Consider the following 14,274-nt stretch of genomic DNA (forward strand, 5'->3'; position numbering starts at 1 on the left):
TTTAGTGCTTCATCGTGGCTTCCATGGGCCTCTGTGCTTTGGTCACGGTAGTAACTACTGTAAAAAGGAAACTCCAGAATATGTAATGACTCGAGTGCAAAGAGACATGTATTTCTTGCTCACCTGGCAGCCCGGGACAATTTCACGTCATCAGGGTTGGTGATGATAGGGAGGAATGTTCTTCCCTAACATAGTCACTAGGAGAACCAGGCTGATAGAGGCTTTGTCAAATACATATGACGTCCCCAGTCTCCCTGGACGTCTTGTCTGGAAGCGGAAAGGAGAATGAGAAAACCCACGTGAAATTTTGCATGGGTGATGGCCGCAAGGATTCTGCTCGCATATACTTCTGGCTAGAAATCAGCCACACCCAGCTGCAAGGGAGGCTGGGAGATGCCACCTAACTGGGCCCCCAGGAAGAAGAGGACATGGATTATGTGAGCAACCTCTGTCACACTCCTCTCCTTTCTGTTCTTTGAGGGGTGGGCTTCCCAGTTTCACAGGGTCTGTGGCAGTGTGAGAATACGACATGCTCCCCCAGACGCTTTCCAGAGGCAAGGATCACCATCTGTGGGATTCTTTCGTGTCCAGCCACAACTCAACTCCTACATTCAAGAGAGGTATTCCAAAACCCTACCGAACATCTATCTGATTGTCAAATAAGCACCTCAAATGTGACAGCATGAAACCAAATGTAGCTTACCTCCTCCATAGAAATAGTATCTATTCGTAAGGTTATGAAAAGGCTGAAATGTGTAAGCCACTCAGAAAAGTGTCGGTACACAGCAGATGCTTAATAAATGTCGGTTATTATTCTTTTCCCTCCCACCCTCCTCCCACACAAATCTGTTTCCCGTCCCATGATTCATAGCAGGATCACCTACCTTAACAGGTCAAGCTAGAAGTCACATGTGACTGCTCCTTCTCACACACCTCTTAGCACTGTCCAGTGACCTTCAGATAACTCTGGGCTGCTGCTGATTTCCTCCTCATTGTCACGCTCTGTCTCAGACATTCATTGCTTCTGAACGGAGCTATTGCAAATCCTGCAAAATGCCTTCCTGTTTTTTCTGATCTCCTCGTCCTCTGCCTCTGCCTCTGTAATATTGCCAGAGTTCCATCATTAAAGCATCCTAACATGTGTTATCAAACACTCAGATGGCTTTTTATTGTCTGCAAGTATGAAGTCCATAATCCTTGATGTTGAAAAGGAGGGTGGAGGATATTTGGAAGGCTTACTGGGGTATAAATATGGAACTGTTTTGTTTTTACTCTAGTAACTACCTTCAACTAGGCCACCTTGATTCCTTCTTCCCCTCTGGGCAGTATCTCCCTTAACAACATGGAGCAGACTCTGAATTTTTAGTACCTGTGAGATACCAGAAAATCTCTCGATTTGGATCTAAAACACCCGTTCCTTTTTCTAGCCTGATGTTCTTCTAGTGTTGAGAAAAGGGAAGAGGGTTGGTGGAGGCAGTTGCCTGGTAAGGGTCCCTCCCCAGACTCGGTCTGGTTCGGTCTGGTTGCACCCAGTGCTGGTGGCTTCTAAGTCAGCAGTGTGATGGTATTCTTAGAAAGAGATTGGCTTTAACCCAGCCCCTCCATTACTGAGGACTTCTCCACAGTATCTCCACCATCTGACCACCATCTCCATGCACCCCAGCTGCGCCTCCGGGTACAACAGTGTATCGTGGGGTACAGCGGCTCCCTAGGCCAGCCTACAGCTGCTGCTTCTCAGTTAAACCTGGCGCTCTTCACATAGAGCCACCAGGACTCTGAAGTCTCCGGGATGTTGGAGTCCCCTCCTGTACCCTCTAAGGACTGTGAAGGGCTGGGATGAGGCATAGCTTGTCCCGCCTTTCCCCCCAAACATTGGATACTACAATCTGTTCAAGCCTCTGAGAGTAGCCCATTCTGGTGGGTCTTTCCTCCTCAGAAATCTCTAGATGTGAACCCTATTGGCTCAAGTATGTCTGCAAACCTCAGGGCACACGTGAGATTCTGGGACTGAAAAGGACAGTGTAGGCCTGACCCTAGGACTTCGGCATACTCCTCCGATAACTCTTAAGACATTCTCTGTATGCAGGAGCATCAGGGCGCTTCCAGAAGGTTGACGGTTCAGCATATACCGAGCCAAGGAATGAAATGTCAATCTCTATGTCTTGAAGTTACTTCCAGCCTTTACAAGAAATCCCCTTAGAACCCCACTCAGTTGGCTTCGGGGATGAAAGGCACTAGTCTCTCACCTGGAATCATGTGCCATTCACTCAGTTAAGACCTCTCTACCTTCCCCTTCTCCTCTCCTGACAGGGGTAGGTGGAGGTAGGGCCAGCATAGCTCTGGCCCCTCCAAATAAACCCCAGGGAGGCCAGAGCTGGCCTCTTTAGCTCGAGAGTTTCTTTGGAATGTGATGCACGTAGGGTCTTCATCCACATTTGGTCCTTGGCTCCAATTCTGGGGCAGAGAAAAACCCATTTGACACACGATGAAGTACTTCATATATATGTACACTTCTGTCGGCCTTATCACCGTTTTTATAGCACCTTTTGTTAAACGTACCTCTCCCTGCAGGCACCGGAAATCCTCTAAAGGCTGAATCTTCTTCCTTTTTGTTTCACCATTTCTCAGCACAGCGCTGAACACTTCGTGGATGCATAACAAGTGTCCAGGACGTTATTTCCTAATTCCCCCCACATTGAGGTCCCGGATCCATGAGATGCCAACCCCGTTTTTTGTTTGTTGTTTGTTTTTTTGTTCTTCAGAAGACAAAACTCAGGTGCAGAGAGATGAGATCACATCTCGGGGCACACAGCTAGTTTGGGATTCCGTTTCATATACAAATTCATACACTTAATGGTGCAGCAGAAGCATAAGTAAGCCAAGCATTATTTGATGACTGGCCTTTGGAGAAAAGAGAGTGGGTAATGGAAAACACTGTACAAATTCCAAAAGTTGATTTTTGCAGATGAAGCACATTTTTCATTCTCGGTCTGGTAGGGTTTGCCTGTGTGTGCCGTGACTAATTCTTACTGGCCCAGCCTAGACTTCCTGTTTTCAGGGCAGCATGACAGATTTGTTGGTATAGTTTGGCTTTAATTCATTTCAAGCCGATCCTGGAAACCAGAGGCCCTGTCATGTCTTTATTGCAACATTAACTCCATTTTTTCTTTCCCTACTCCTTCTATTAATAAGCAGAGGCCACTCACTAGGGCAATCTTAACTGCCCACTGAAAGTGACAGCTGAAAGTATAAATAACTCTTCTCACTTACCCTTTAATACTTTTCTGGGAAAAGTAGCAGTTTTGTTCTCTTATCTCTTACGTGGATGCAGAGCTGATAAATTCATTCAAGACAGCTTAACTCTTTCTTGGTGAATCGGAATTTCCAGGGCAGCCTGCCCCAGAAGGGCCAGCTCCTCCCGTGCCATCTTGCACACTCACAGTGATTTGGAATTGATACAAGATTTCCTCTCGGCCCCTAGTTGTGCCCACACTTAACTCCACCTATCAAAGTGTGGAGTGGTTGGAACCTGAGAAATTATCCAGGGAGGTTTTGTTCCCTTGCTTTGTCTGTAGGCACAACAAAGCAGCTCACTTATTCAGAAATCTCAGAAGAGGGTGCAACGGGAGAGAGGTGGAAAGAAGCCTCCAGCCGTGGCCGTGGTCAGCCACACGTGGGTGGTTCCACAGGCGAACTCCGGACAGTTTGAGATGAGAGCGGTCTCTGGGCATGGATCCTTTGGAGGGGGCAATTCATGAGCCAACAGCCCCTCAGCACATGTACCTGTTTTGTTCCCTTACATCGGGTAAGGCCTGATCTAAAAATCTGCCCCCCTTCCAAAGCCTTCCTTGGCAAAGAAAAGAAACCACAACCTTTTGTCTCTGGTGAGTCCTTTGTCCGAGCATGAACCAATTATCTTGGCCAGGGAGATTCGAGCACTGGCTGGCCATTCTGTATTGTGTATCCACATTCCAATCTGGGAAGAGGAAGAAAGTACCAGCTGGTAAGTGGCAGAGGGGCATCCAAGAAGACCTGGGGAGCAAAGCAGAGGGTCACTGCCCCCGCCCCTGCTGCCCCCGAAGAAAGGATGCTGTGCAGGCATCTATATATCAATAAAAACCCTTTTACACTTTTCAAATTATACTCTTAAATTAGCTCATTAACATATAACTAAGATAATTTTGATATTATCTTAGCATAATATTAAAATATATTATGCTTCTCCGAAGACCATTAGGCTGTGCTCACAACACCCAGGAATTGTACACGCTGACTGCCTTTTGTGCTTTTCAAGCAATGTACCGCATGTTAAATTTCTGTGTCAAGTGTCCCATTTTTCCTAGTCAATTCCTTTCCTTTCCCATCTCTAGGAATCACATGGAAAAAAATTAGAAATTACGAAGTATTTCACAATGGAAAAGATGGAGAAGAGGTATAAATGTGTTGCTATCAATCAGTCATATATATCTACGGGAAATTTTGAAACACAGGACATTTACAGGGCCTAAGAGTAGTTTGGGGGAGTAGATTTTCAGAACACAAAACAACAGTAGAACTTTCTTAAACAACATCTAATTCTCAGAAGATTTATTAAAAGAGAGGTGGTTATCTTCATGTAGGATCTGGAAGGCCAGAAATGTCTTCCCCTTAATACTTCTTGTTCTCATTCTGCTACTGGAACCATAACCATTACATCTATAACACAACTCCTTGGCACGGCTAATTGTCCTGTTTGTCCTGTTCATCGCATGATGTGACTTGGGGTCCCCAAGTTACAAGCCAACCCCCTCGTTTTCCCTTAACTCTTAAGTAAATGTGGGTGGCCAAGAAGTATGAGCGTTCATAATGAAGTGTTCTTATAAGATTTAATGTTTCTAGTCTGCCATCACTATAACACTAGGACTTTGGTATTTCTTATAAATGGGTCTTTCCTCTTCAAAGAACATTTTGTTGCTTTCTGTCCAAAGATTCACTTAAGCAAAAGCATGACCTAAGGGAGTATAAAAGAATAACAATCATTTCTACCTTATAAATCGCCTCACCAGCAAATACTTACCACTAAAGGGAAGAGAGGAAGAGGGCCTGGGGTTTAGTGATTATAGGGAGCTCTAAGCCTAGAGAGAAGGGCATTGCTTTAAAGAAGGTGAGGAGGGAAGGGGACAATGAACTACAATTCTTTTGTGGCTGCTTCATTCTAGGCTCTCTCCAATGCAAGGGATTGACAAGGATAAATATAAAAATTTCCATCCCTTGGAGTAATCACAAACCAGTAGGGAAGACAGACACGCACATTAACTAGAAGAGTGTCTCGTGCATCGAAGGTATCTATTAAATGCTCGTTGGACTGACGATTTACCTACAATGAAATTCAAGTTCGCACACTGTACATCAGATTCTGGCTCTACCACTAACAAGCTGTGTGGCATTGTACAGGTTACTTAACATCTCTGTGTTACTGTGAACTGCTTGGCTTAGTTCCTGGCAAATAAATGCTTGTAGCTAATATATTTTTTTAATTTTTTAATGTTTATTTTTGAGAGAGAAAGAGAGACAGAGATACAGAGCATGAGTGGGGAAGGGGTATAGAGAAAGGGAGACACAGAATATGAAGCAGGCTCCAGACTCTGAGCTGTCAGCACAGAGCCTGATGCAGGGCTTGAAGCCACCAACTGTGAGATCATGACCTGAGCTGAAGTCAGATGCTTAACTAATGCTTGAGCCACCCAGGTGTCCCTGTAGTTAATATTAATCTCAATATTAATATTAATATTACTGTTACCTATTCTCCCTCCATCTCCTACCATGCTCCATCTTCCTCCTTTCCTTAAAACCTATGCTCCATTCATTCCACACCAGGGAATGCTTCCCAGACATGTTATGATATGCACATCTCTCAGTCTGTGATTTTCATTCTCTCTTGCCCATCTACAGTGGACTTCCCAGGCCAGTTATAAACCCTTTTGGAGAAGGCACTGTGGTTTTTCACATTTATAATTCCAGCAACTAGCATATTTCCAGGAACAGTTCAGACACTTCACAAATATTTGTTCAATTGAATTAACTGTATTAAACTAAACAGTGTGAATAAAACTGTACACATCCACATAGGGAGAGTGAGGGATTCTTCAGAGGGAATGAATCACGGAAGGTTTCCCGTAGGAGCAGACAGTTTAACTTGAAAGCTTTGAAGGATGGATTCATCAGGGGATCAAGGTTTGGTGTGTTTAAGCGTCGTAGTTGGGTTAAGAAAAATGAGTGTGGGCCCAAATGCAAGACATTGCATACAGCGAGAGCTCTGTAAGCAGGGAGCTGAATGAAGGAAAGAATGGAAGCACACATTTGTTCTCTAAGCAACAATTCTGTTGTCACACTAAGAGAAAGCACAACTTGAATTGCTTGCCTTCATTTTAGTTTCTCCCTTGATATTATTTTTGTAAACTTGTGAGTAATGAAGAAGGAAGGGGCCTTAACCACTTCTCAGACTTTCACAGGTAGGCCAAAAAATCACCAACAACTCTCACTACCATTATATCTCGTTTCCCAAGTCTTCCTGGCTCTTTATCTCCCAAAGGTAATGGTGGCCTCTTCTCCATTCTTTTCCACTTCATCTTCAGGTCTGAGCTGGTGGAGAAGTGAACCTAGCAACCTGGTGTTCCAGAAGAAGGGACTTTTGCCCAGAGTCATACCTTTGTCAAATATACACAAGACAGGTCAGCTGTCTTCTGTTTACCAGTGGACCACAAAATAATCCATCAAAAGACAGGTGTAGTATAAGATGGAAACCAAAGCTTATCACCACACCTCCAATCCAGTCTGCCTCCAGAAGTATAACTAAGACTTAAAGACCTTAGGAAAACAGTGGCGAAAGGGCCAGGACAGAAAGGTCAGCTAGTACAAAAACCTATGGCAAGAGATGTTTGGTGTGTTTGGGAGACAGGAGAACAAGGGAAAGGCAAGAGACAGGAATGGCAGAAGATGGTGAAAGCAGAAAGATGAAGGACTGGTGGGGGAGATGGGGACCAGATTGTTCAGGATGTCGAAGGCCATGGCAGAGTGTTTGGATGAACGAGGCAGACATACTCCCTCCTTTATAGAGAAAAGTCTGCCGGAGAAAAGAGTCTTCTGAAAAAGTCGTCACAAACATGATAAGCATACAAAATGAAAATGCAAGTCTTAGAGGATCATATAATGAAGGACTTCGATGCATCTAGGAGGGGGGTTAGAATAGACTTCCTAAGTTCTTTAAAGAAAGTATCTGTTTGACAATAGATGAATTGGGGCAGGGGGTGCAGCATATGGGGAAAGCAAGCAGAATGGGCCAATGCCCAAAATTGTGAGGGAGCAGAGGCCAAAAGGCCAGTGGAGCTGAGTGTTGGGTCTAAGGAGAGGAGAAGGACTGAAGAGGGAGGGCAAAGTGAGTCAGGGCTGGATCCTAGGAGCCCTTACAAAACATGACAGAGACTCTGGTCTGTGTTCTAGGAGCAGGAGGAAGCCACTTTAAGGAGTGGAGTGATAGATACAGTCTGGCTGGAGCTTTAAGAAGGTCACACTGGCAGGTAAGTTAGTACGGCTGAAATACACAGCGTGGAAGCGACGTAGCAACAGATAAACACCGGCGAAGTTAGCTCGATCGGTTTATGTGGGAAAAGACCCAGAGAAGTTCCTTCCAGAATGAAAAAGAAAAACATTAGGCAATCCAACATGCACTAAGGCAAATATCAGACATCTCCCTCGGGAAGTGTCCCTCTCTTTCCCACTACCTGCATTCTCGTGACCGATGAGGCTGGATAGTATTTTTCCATCTTGTTCCTAGCCTCGTGGTAACCGTCAATATATGGGCCACTTATAAGCTGCTTCCATACTCCCCTGAGTGTGCACAGAGATCCCCTGGCGACCTTATTAAAATGAATATTCTTATTCAAAAGGTCTTGGGCAGGCCTGAGAGTTTGTATTTCTAACATGCTCCCAGGTGATGCCTGTGATGCTGGTCCATGAACCAGACTTTGAATAGCAAGGCCATAGAGTTTTAGGCCTTCTGAACATACACGTAGCAGCAGACTTAAAAATATAAAACAAGCCAACAAACAGAACTAGAAGATTATACCTCTGTGACTGTGTTGCCTGTTTGCAGAGATTTTGGATGAGACTTTGTCTTTCCATAAAGAGACTTTAGGAGATACTGTGTAACTTCATTGGAGCTCAAGCCTGGAGCCCTTCAGACTGTGACCCTACACCACAGTGACACCTGCTGGCAAATTCATGGATTACAATGGGGGCTTTGAGAATAATCCAGTCAAGTAGCAAACTTTTTTCATACATAGAAGTTTTCCTAAAGTACATCTTCTGGTTGTGAAAGGAGTTTTAAAATAAGGTGTTTGAAGTCCCTTGGTGAAGAATTAGGATCTGAACAGTGGCATAAGGATAAATGTTTAACAGCTGGCTCCCCAGGATAAAAAATAGATATGCATATATATATATGTGTGTGTGTGTATATGTGTGTATATGTGTGTACATATATATGTGTGTGTATATATATGTGTGTGTGTGTATATATACATATATATATACATATATACACACACACACACATATATATACACGTATATATATATAAATTTTAGTGATATAAGGGATGCGCAACACATGATTTATAAATAATAATAAAATTTATGATACTTTTATTGTAAATTCTACATGTAAGTTGATTCTCACAGAATCCTTTTGCTTATTTTTTTTACCAAACTTGTATCAGTTGCTAACCTATAATTGCCATCCAACCATGTTTTGACAGAAACAGCCTATGAAAAAATGCTCGTTGAGTATGCAATTTACCAAAAAGCCACTCACATCATTGATGGCACGGATGTAGTTCTGATGTGAATGCCAGCGGATACTTTTGTTTACATTAATGAATAAAACAGCGAAACAACAGAAACATATGTTAGCACATGACTCACTCGTCAGTGACATGAGGATCACTTCCTGGTGGATGACAGTTTTGAATACTAGAAGGTTTTTCTTCAATTTTTGGAATATTTATAATATAACCACTATAGACGTGAGTTTAATCTGCATTAATGACATTTCTCCATCATTTTCCTTTTTTTTAAGTGTATTTATTTTGAGAGAGAGAGACAGAAAGAATGCATGCATGGCCCTCGAGTGGGGGAGGGGCAGGAGAGGGAGAGAACCCCAAGCAGGCTCCACACTGTCAGCACAGAGCCCGATGAGGGGCTCGAACCCACAAACCAGGAGATCATGACCTGAGACAAAATCAAGAGTCAGATGCTTAACAGACTGAGCCACTGAGGCACCCCTCCATCAGTTTCTTAAGTTTACATAGTCAACAAAACAATAAATCCAGCTCTGATTGTGGCATTTTCCAACTTCCATACTCTAAGTACTCCCACTATGGCCAGTTTCAAACCACCAGTGTGATATCGCTGCCTGTGAGGCTGGGAGCACACCCTTCTATAGTGTTTCTGCCATACAGGCAAGATAATATAAATAACATCACGAGTATAGGCAATGGAAAACTATAGTAAAACAATTAGGAAGTGACACATTCTGAGTGGGAATTTTTGTTTAAGTTTATTTACTTATTTCAGAGGGAGTGGAGAGAGAGAGAGTCCCAAGCAGGCTCTGTCCGCATTGTCAGTGCAGAGCCCAACGTGGGGCTCGAACCCATAAACTATGAGATCATGACCTGAGCAGAAATCAAGAGTCAGACACTTAACCAACTGAGCCACCCAGGGCCCTTTGAAATTTATTTTTAAATAATTTCTTTAATCCTAAGTTAACATGGGGCACCAAGGTGGCTCAGTTGGTTAAGCTTCTGACTAGATTCTGGAATATACCTGAACAACCTCTGATGTGGGACAAGAACTAACAACGAGCTGTCCTACTCAACAGTGGACATTAGCAGGGACATCAAAGGGTCAAGGCAGGGGGCTGAGGCAATGACAAGGTTGCCTATGGGAAAAGGAGGGTGGAGAAGACAAATTCCTGGGTGCGGAGCTCTCTCCAGACCCTGGGTGCCGATAGTTAGGCCCCCACTTGACAGTAGGGTAAGCAGAGTTTAGAAGGCCAGCGAAAATATTCAGCCCTTAGAGCAAGTTTACTAGCAGTGAGAGAAAGAAAACAGGAAAATTTAACCTTTGAACTCCACTCCAAAAGAAAAAGAAAACGAAAAAGAAAAGAAAAGCTTTTCCCATGAAAAGCTTTTGGGAAAACCTAAAGTTTCTCTGAAGACAGTAGAATGATGACGCCTCTGCCTTTGTTTTGATGCTAGCAGTGAGTCCTAATCTATTTACTCTCCACCTAAAGGGAACAGTGGCTCTGTTTGCTTACTTAGGGTTTAGTTATTTCAAAATCAGAAAAGCCTATCCGAAAATCCACAGACTAGGGAGGGATTTTAGAGATCATCTAGTCCAGTCTTCACATTGCCTTCTGAAAAGTACAACTAAAAACCCTCTCACTATTTAAAAAAAAAATTTTTTTTTAAGGAATCTGCAAAACGGAGAGACGGTGATCTGCTAGGGAACTTGGTACCCAAGGAACAACACTGTGGAAAGTACCCTGGAGCACCTTTTTCTTTTCATATACCCCAGACATGGAGCTGAAAAAACAGGCAACTAGAAAATATCAAAGGGGCAGAAAAGGGATAGCCTAGCAAGACAGAATACTGTTAGACAATAACACTTCTACTCTAGCCAAAAACCACAGAAACTAAAATCAGAAATGGAAGAGGGGATATTATTATCAACTGTACAGAAATAAAAGGAGTAAAAGAGAGGACTATGAACAATTATATACCAACAAAGTGGGTAACCTAGATGAAATGGATGACTTCCCAGAAATATACAACCTACCAACATTGAATCACGATGAAATAGAAAATCTGAACAGATCCGCAGTTTGGTTTGCTAGGGCCTGCCATAACAAAATACTGTAGACCAGGTGGCTTAAACAGCAGACGTTTAGTTTCTCACAGTGTGGGTTTCACACGTGCTCCTCCTTTGTGCATGAACGTATGTGATGTCTCTGTGTGTGTCCTAATCTCTTATTATATAGACAACAGTCGTATTGCTTACTGACAACCCCATTTTAACGACTACATTAAAACCCTGTCTCCGAATACAGTCACATTCTCAGGTATTGGGTGTTAGGGCTTCAACATATGACTTCTGTAGGGATACAATTCAGCCTAGAGTAGTTTATAATTAATAAGAAGATTGAATTAGTAACCAAAACCTCTCAAGAAGAAAAGAAAAGCCCTAGACTAGATGGCTTCATTGGCGAATTCTACAAAATATTTAAAGAAAAATTAACACCAACCTTTCTCAAACTTTTCCAAAAATTGAAGAGAAGAGAACATTTCCAGATTCATTCTATAAGGCTAGCCTTACCCTGTTACCAAGCCAGGCAAAGATACAACAAGAAAAAAAAAAAACTAGGGGTGCCTGGGTGGCTCTGTTGGTTAAGTGTCCAACTTCGTCTCAGGCCACGATCTCATAGTTTGTGAGCTGGAGCCCCACGTGGGGCCCTGTGTTGACAGCTCAGAGCCTGGAGCCTGCTTCAGATTTGGTGTCTCCCTCTATCTCTACCCCTCCCCTGCTAAATCTCTTCTCTCTCTCTCTCTCTAATAAATAAACATTAAAAATTTTTTTAATAAATAAAAAAGGAAAGAAAACTAAAGGCCAATAGCTCTGATGACTATTGATAAAAAATTCCCAAGAAAATACTAGCAAAAGGATTATATACCATGACCAAGTGTGATTTTTTTCCTGGAATACAAAGATGGCTCATCATATGAATATCAATCAATATAATACACTACATTACCAGAATTATGGAGAGAAAAAAAATCTCACTTGATGCAGAAAAAGCATTTGACAAAATTCAACATCCTTTCATTATTAAAAACAACAACACTCAATAAGCTAGGAATGGGAGGAAATCACCTCAGCATAATAAAAGCCACATATGAAAAACCCACAGCTAACATCAAACTCAAAGGTGAAGAGCTGAAAGAGTTTTCTCTAAGATCAGAAATGAGACAAGGGTGCCCATTTTTGTCACTTCTATTCAACATAACATTGGAAATTCTAGTTGTTGTTTTTTTTAGAGCAATTAGGCAAGACAAAGAAACAGGCATCCAAATGGAAAAGGGAAGAAGTAAAATTATCTCTGTTCAAAATAAGATGATCTTATTGTAGAAAACCCTAAACATTTCACAAATAGAAAAACTGTTAGAATTCAGTAATAAACACATCTAGTAAAGTCACAAGATAAAAAATCAATATGCAAAAATCAGTTACATTTATAAACACTAATAATGAACACTGTAAGGAAGAAATTAAGAAAACAACTCCATTTGTAATAATATCAAAAATAATAAAATACTTAGGAAAAACTTAACCAAGGAGATAAAAGACTTATACACTAAAAGCCACAAAATAGTGCTGAAGGAAAGTAAAAACACAAATAAATAGAAATATATCCCCTGTTCATGGATTGGAAAACTTGATAATATTAAGATGTTAGTACTACCCAAAGAAAGCTACAGATTCTATACAATCCCTATAAGAAAAAAAAAAAACCTATGGAAATCTCAGTGATATTTTTTCAGAAATGGAAAAATGCATCCTAAAATTCATATGGAATCTCAAAGGACCCAAATAGCCTGAACAATCTTCAGAAAGAACAAAGTTGGAGTTCTCACACTACCTGCCTTCAAAACTTACTACAAAGCTGCAATAATCAAAACAACATTGTACTTGCATGAAAACAGACACATAGACCCATGGAACAGAAGTGAGAGCCTAGAAATAACCCATGCATATACTGTCAAATAATTTTCAACTAGGATGCCAAGATTATTCAAAATGGAGAAAGGATGGTCTTTTCAACAAATGGTGCTGGGAAAACTGGATATCCACATGCAAAAGGATGAAGATGGATACTTACATTATATTTAACAATTAAAAACTCCAGGGGCACCTGGGTGGCTCAGTTAGTTAAGTTTCTGACTTTGGCTCAGGTTATGATCTCACGGTTTTGAGTTCAAACCCCACGTCAGGCTCTATGCTGACAGCTCAGAGCCTGGAGCCTGTTTTGGATTCTGTGACTCCTGCTCTCTCTGCCCCTCCCCGCCTCATGCTCTGTCTGTCTCTTTCTCTCTCTCAAAAATAAATAAACATTAAATTAAAAAAATTAACTCCAAATGGATTAAAGACTGAAATGTAAGACCCAAACCTATAAAACTCCTAGAATAAAACATAGGTGGGAAAGCTTCATGACATTGGAGTTGGCAGCAACATTATGACACCAAGCACAAGCAAGAGGAACAACAAAATAGTTAAAGTGGACATCATCAAAGGACACTGTTGAAAGAGTGAAAGGGCAACCCACAGAATGAGAGAAGACACTTGCAAATCATATGTCTGATAAGGGATTAATATCCAGAATTAATTTAAAAGCTCCAACAACTTGACAATCAAAAATGAGCAACCCAACCTTAAGATTGGTAAAGGACTTAAATAGATATTTCTTCAAAGAAGATGTATAGATGACTGATAAGCACATGAAAAGCTGCTGAACATTAATCAATAGGGACATGTAAATCAAAACCACAATGAGATATAATTCCAAATTATATTTGGAAATTCTATTCTCCAGAACAAACAAGTGTCATTTAAGGGTGTGGAGAAATTGGGGTCCTCGAGGATTGCTGATAGGAATGTAAAATAGTACAGCTATTACCGAATGATATGATGGTTGCTCAAAAAATTAAACACAAAGTTACCATATGATCCAGCAATTCCACTTCTAGGTATATATCCAACATCCATTCTGTGGCCCATAGATCAAGGAGTAATTTCAACCTTCAAGTCTCACCATTTAAGAAATACTTTTTATAAGATGATAAGCTGCCATAGATAGTGATTCCTGTGATGAATCTGAGCAACATAAATGGAATGCGTCTAGAAAGTGCTCCTCATTCTAGATGTCAATTAAGAACACGCATGATTCATGGGAAGAGGTCAAAACATCAGCATGAACAGGAGTTTGGGAGAAGTGGATTCCAACTCTGACAGATGACCTGGAGGAATTCAAGCCTCCAGTGGAGGAAGTACCTGCAGATATGGTGGAAATAGCAAGGGAACTAGAGTTAGAGGTGGAACCTGAGATAGGACTGAATTGCTGCAATCTCATGATAAAATGTTGACGGATGAGGAGTTGCATCTTATAGATAAGCAAAGAAAGTGGTTT

General features: G+C 41.7%; 1 protein-coding gene and 1 long non-coding RNA gene across 11 annotated transcripts in view; one reads left to right on the forward strand and one right to left on the reverse strand.

Moving 5' to 3' along the window:
• LOC106966547 (uncharacterized) overlaps window positions 1-14,274 on the forward strand; it is a 94,370-nt gene that overhangs the window by 65,728 nt on the left and 14,368 nt on the right. For 4 of the 9 annotated variants that reach the window (XR_003426695.2, XR_008295921.1, XR_003426693.2 and 1 more), the window contains 3 exons: window positions 6,615-6,710; window positions 7,480-7,556; window positions 8,792-9,012. Coding sequence is in view for 1 of the 9 variants with exons in the window: in XM_053216398.1 (XP_053072373.1) it covers window positions 8,909-9,012 (104 nt within the window). In the remaining 8 variants the exon portion in view is untranslated. Of the gene's footprint in view, window positions 1-6,614; window positions 6,884-7,479; window positions 7,557-8,791; window positions 9,013-14,274 lie in introns of all 9 variants that reach the window. The other 5 variants (XR_008295919.1, XR_008295920.1, XR_003426694.2 and 2 more) reach the window with 5 other exon arrangements.
• Window positions 1-14,274, reverse strand: part of LOC128314370 (uncharacterized) — a 32,851-nt gene that overhangs the window by 13,779 nt on the left and 4,798 nt on the right. For both annotated transcript variants that reach the window (XR_008295929.1, XR_008295930.1), the window contains 3 exons: window positions 3,873-3,976; window positions 934-1,098; window positions 124-267 (listed from right to left, as the gene is read on the reverse strand). This is a non-coding gene — a long non-coding RNA (uncharacterized LOC128314370). The remainder of the gene's footprint in view (window positions 1-123; window positions 268-933; window positions 1,099-3,872; window positions 3,977-14,274) is intronic.

The sequence above is a fragment of the Acinonyx jubatus genome, chromosome B1 (assembly GCF_027475565.1).
Source record: "Acinonyx jubatus isolate Ajub_Pintada_27869175 chromosome B1, VMU_Ajub_asm_v1.0, whole genome shotgun sequence".
NCBI classification, from domain to species: domain Eukaryota; kingdom Metazoa; phylum Chordata; class Mammalia; order Carnivora; family Felidae; genus Acinonyx; species Acinonyx jubatus.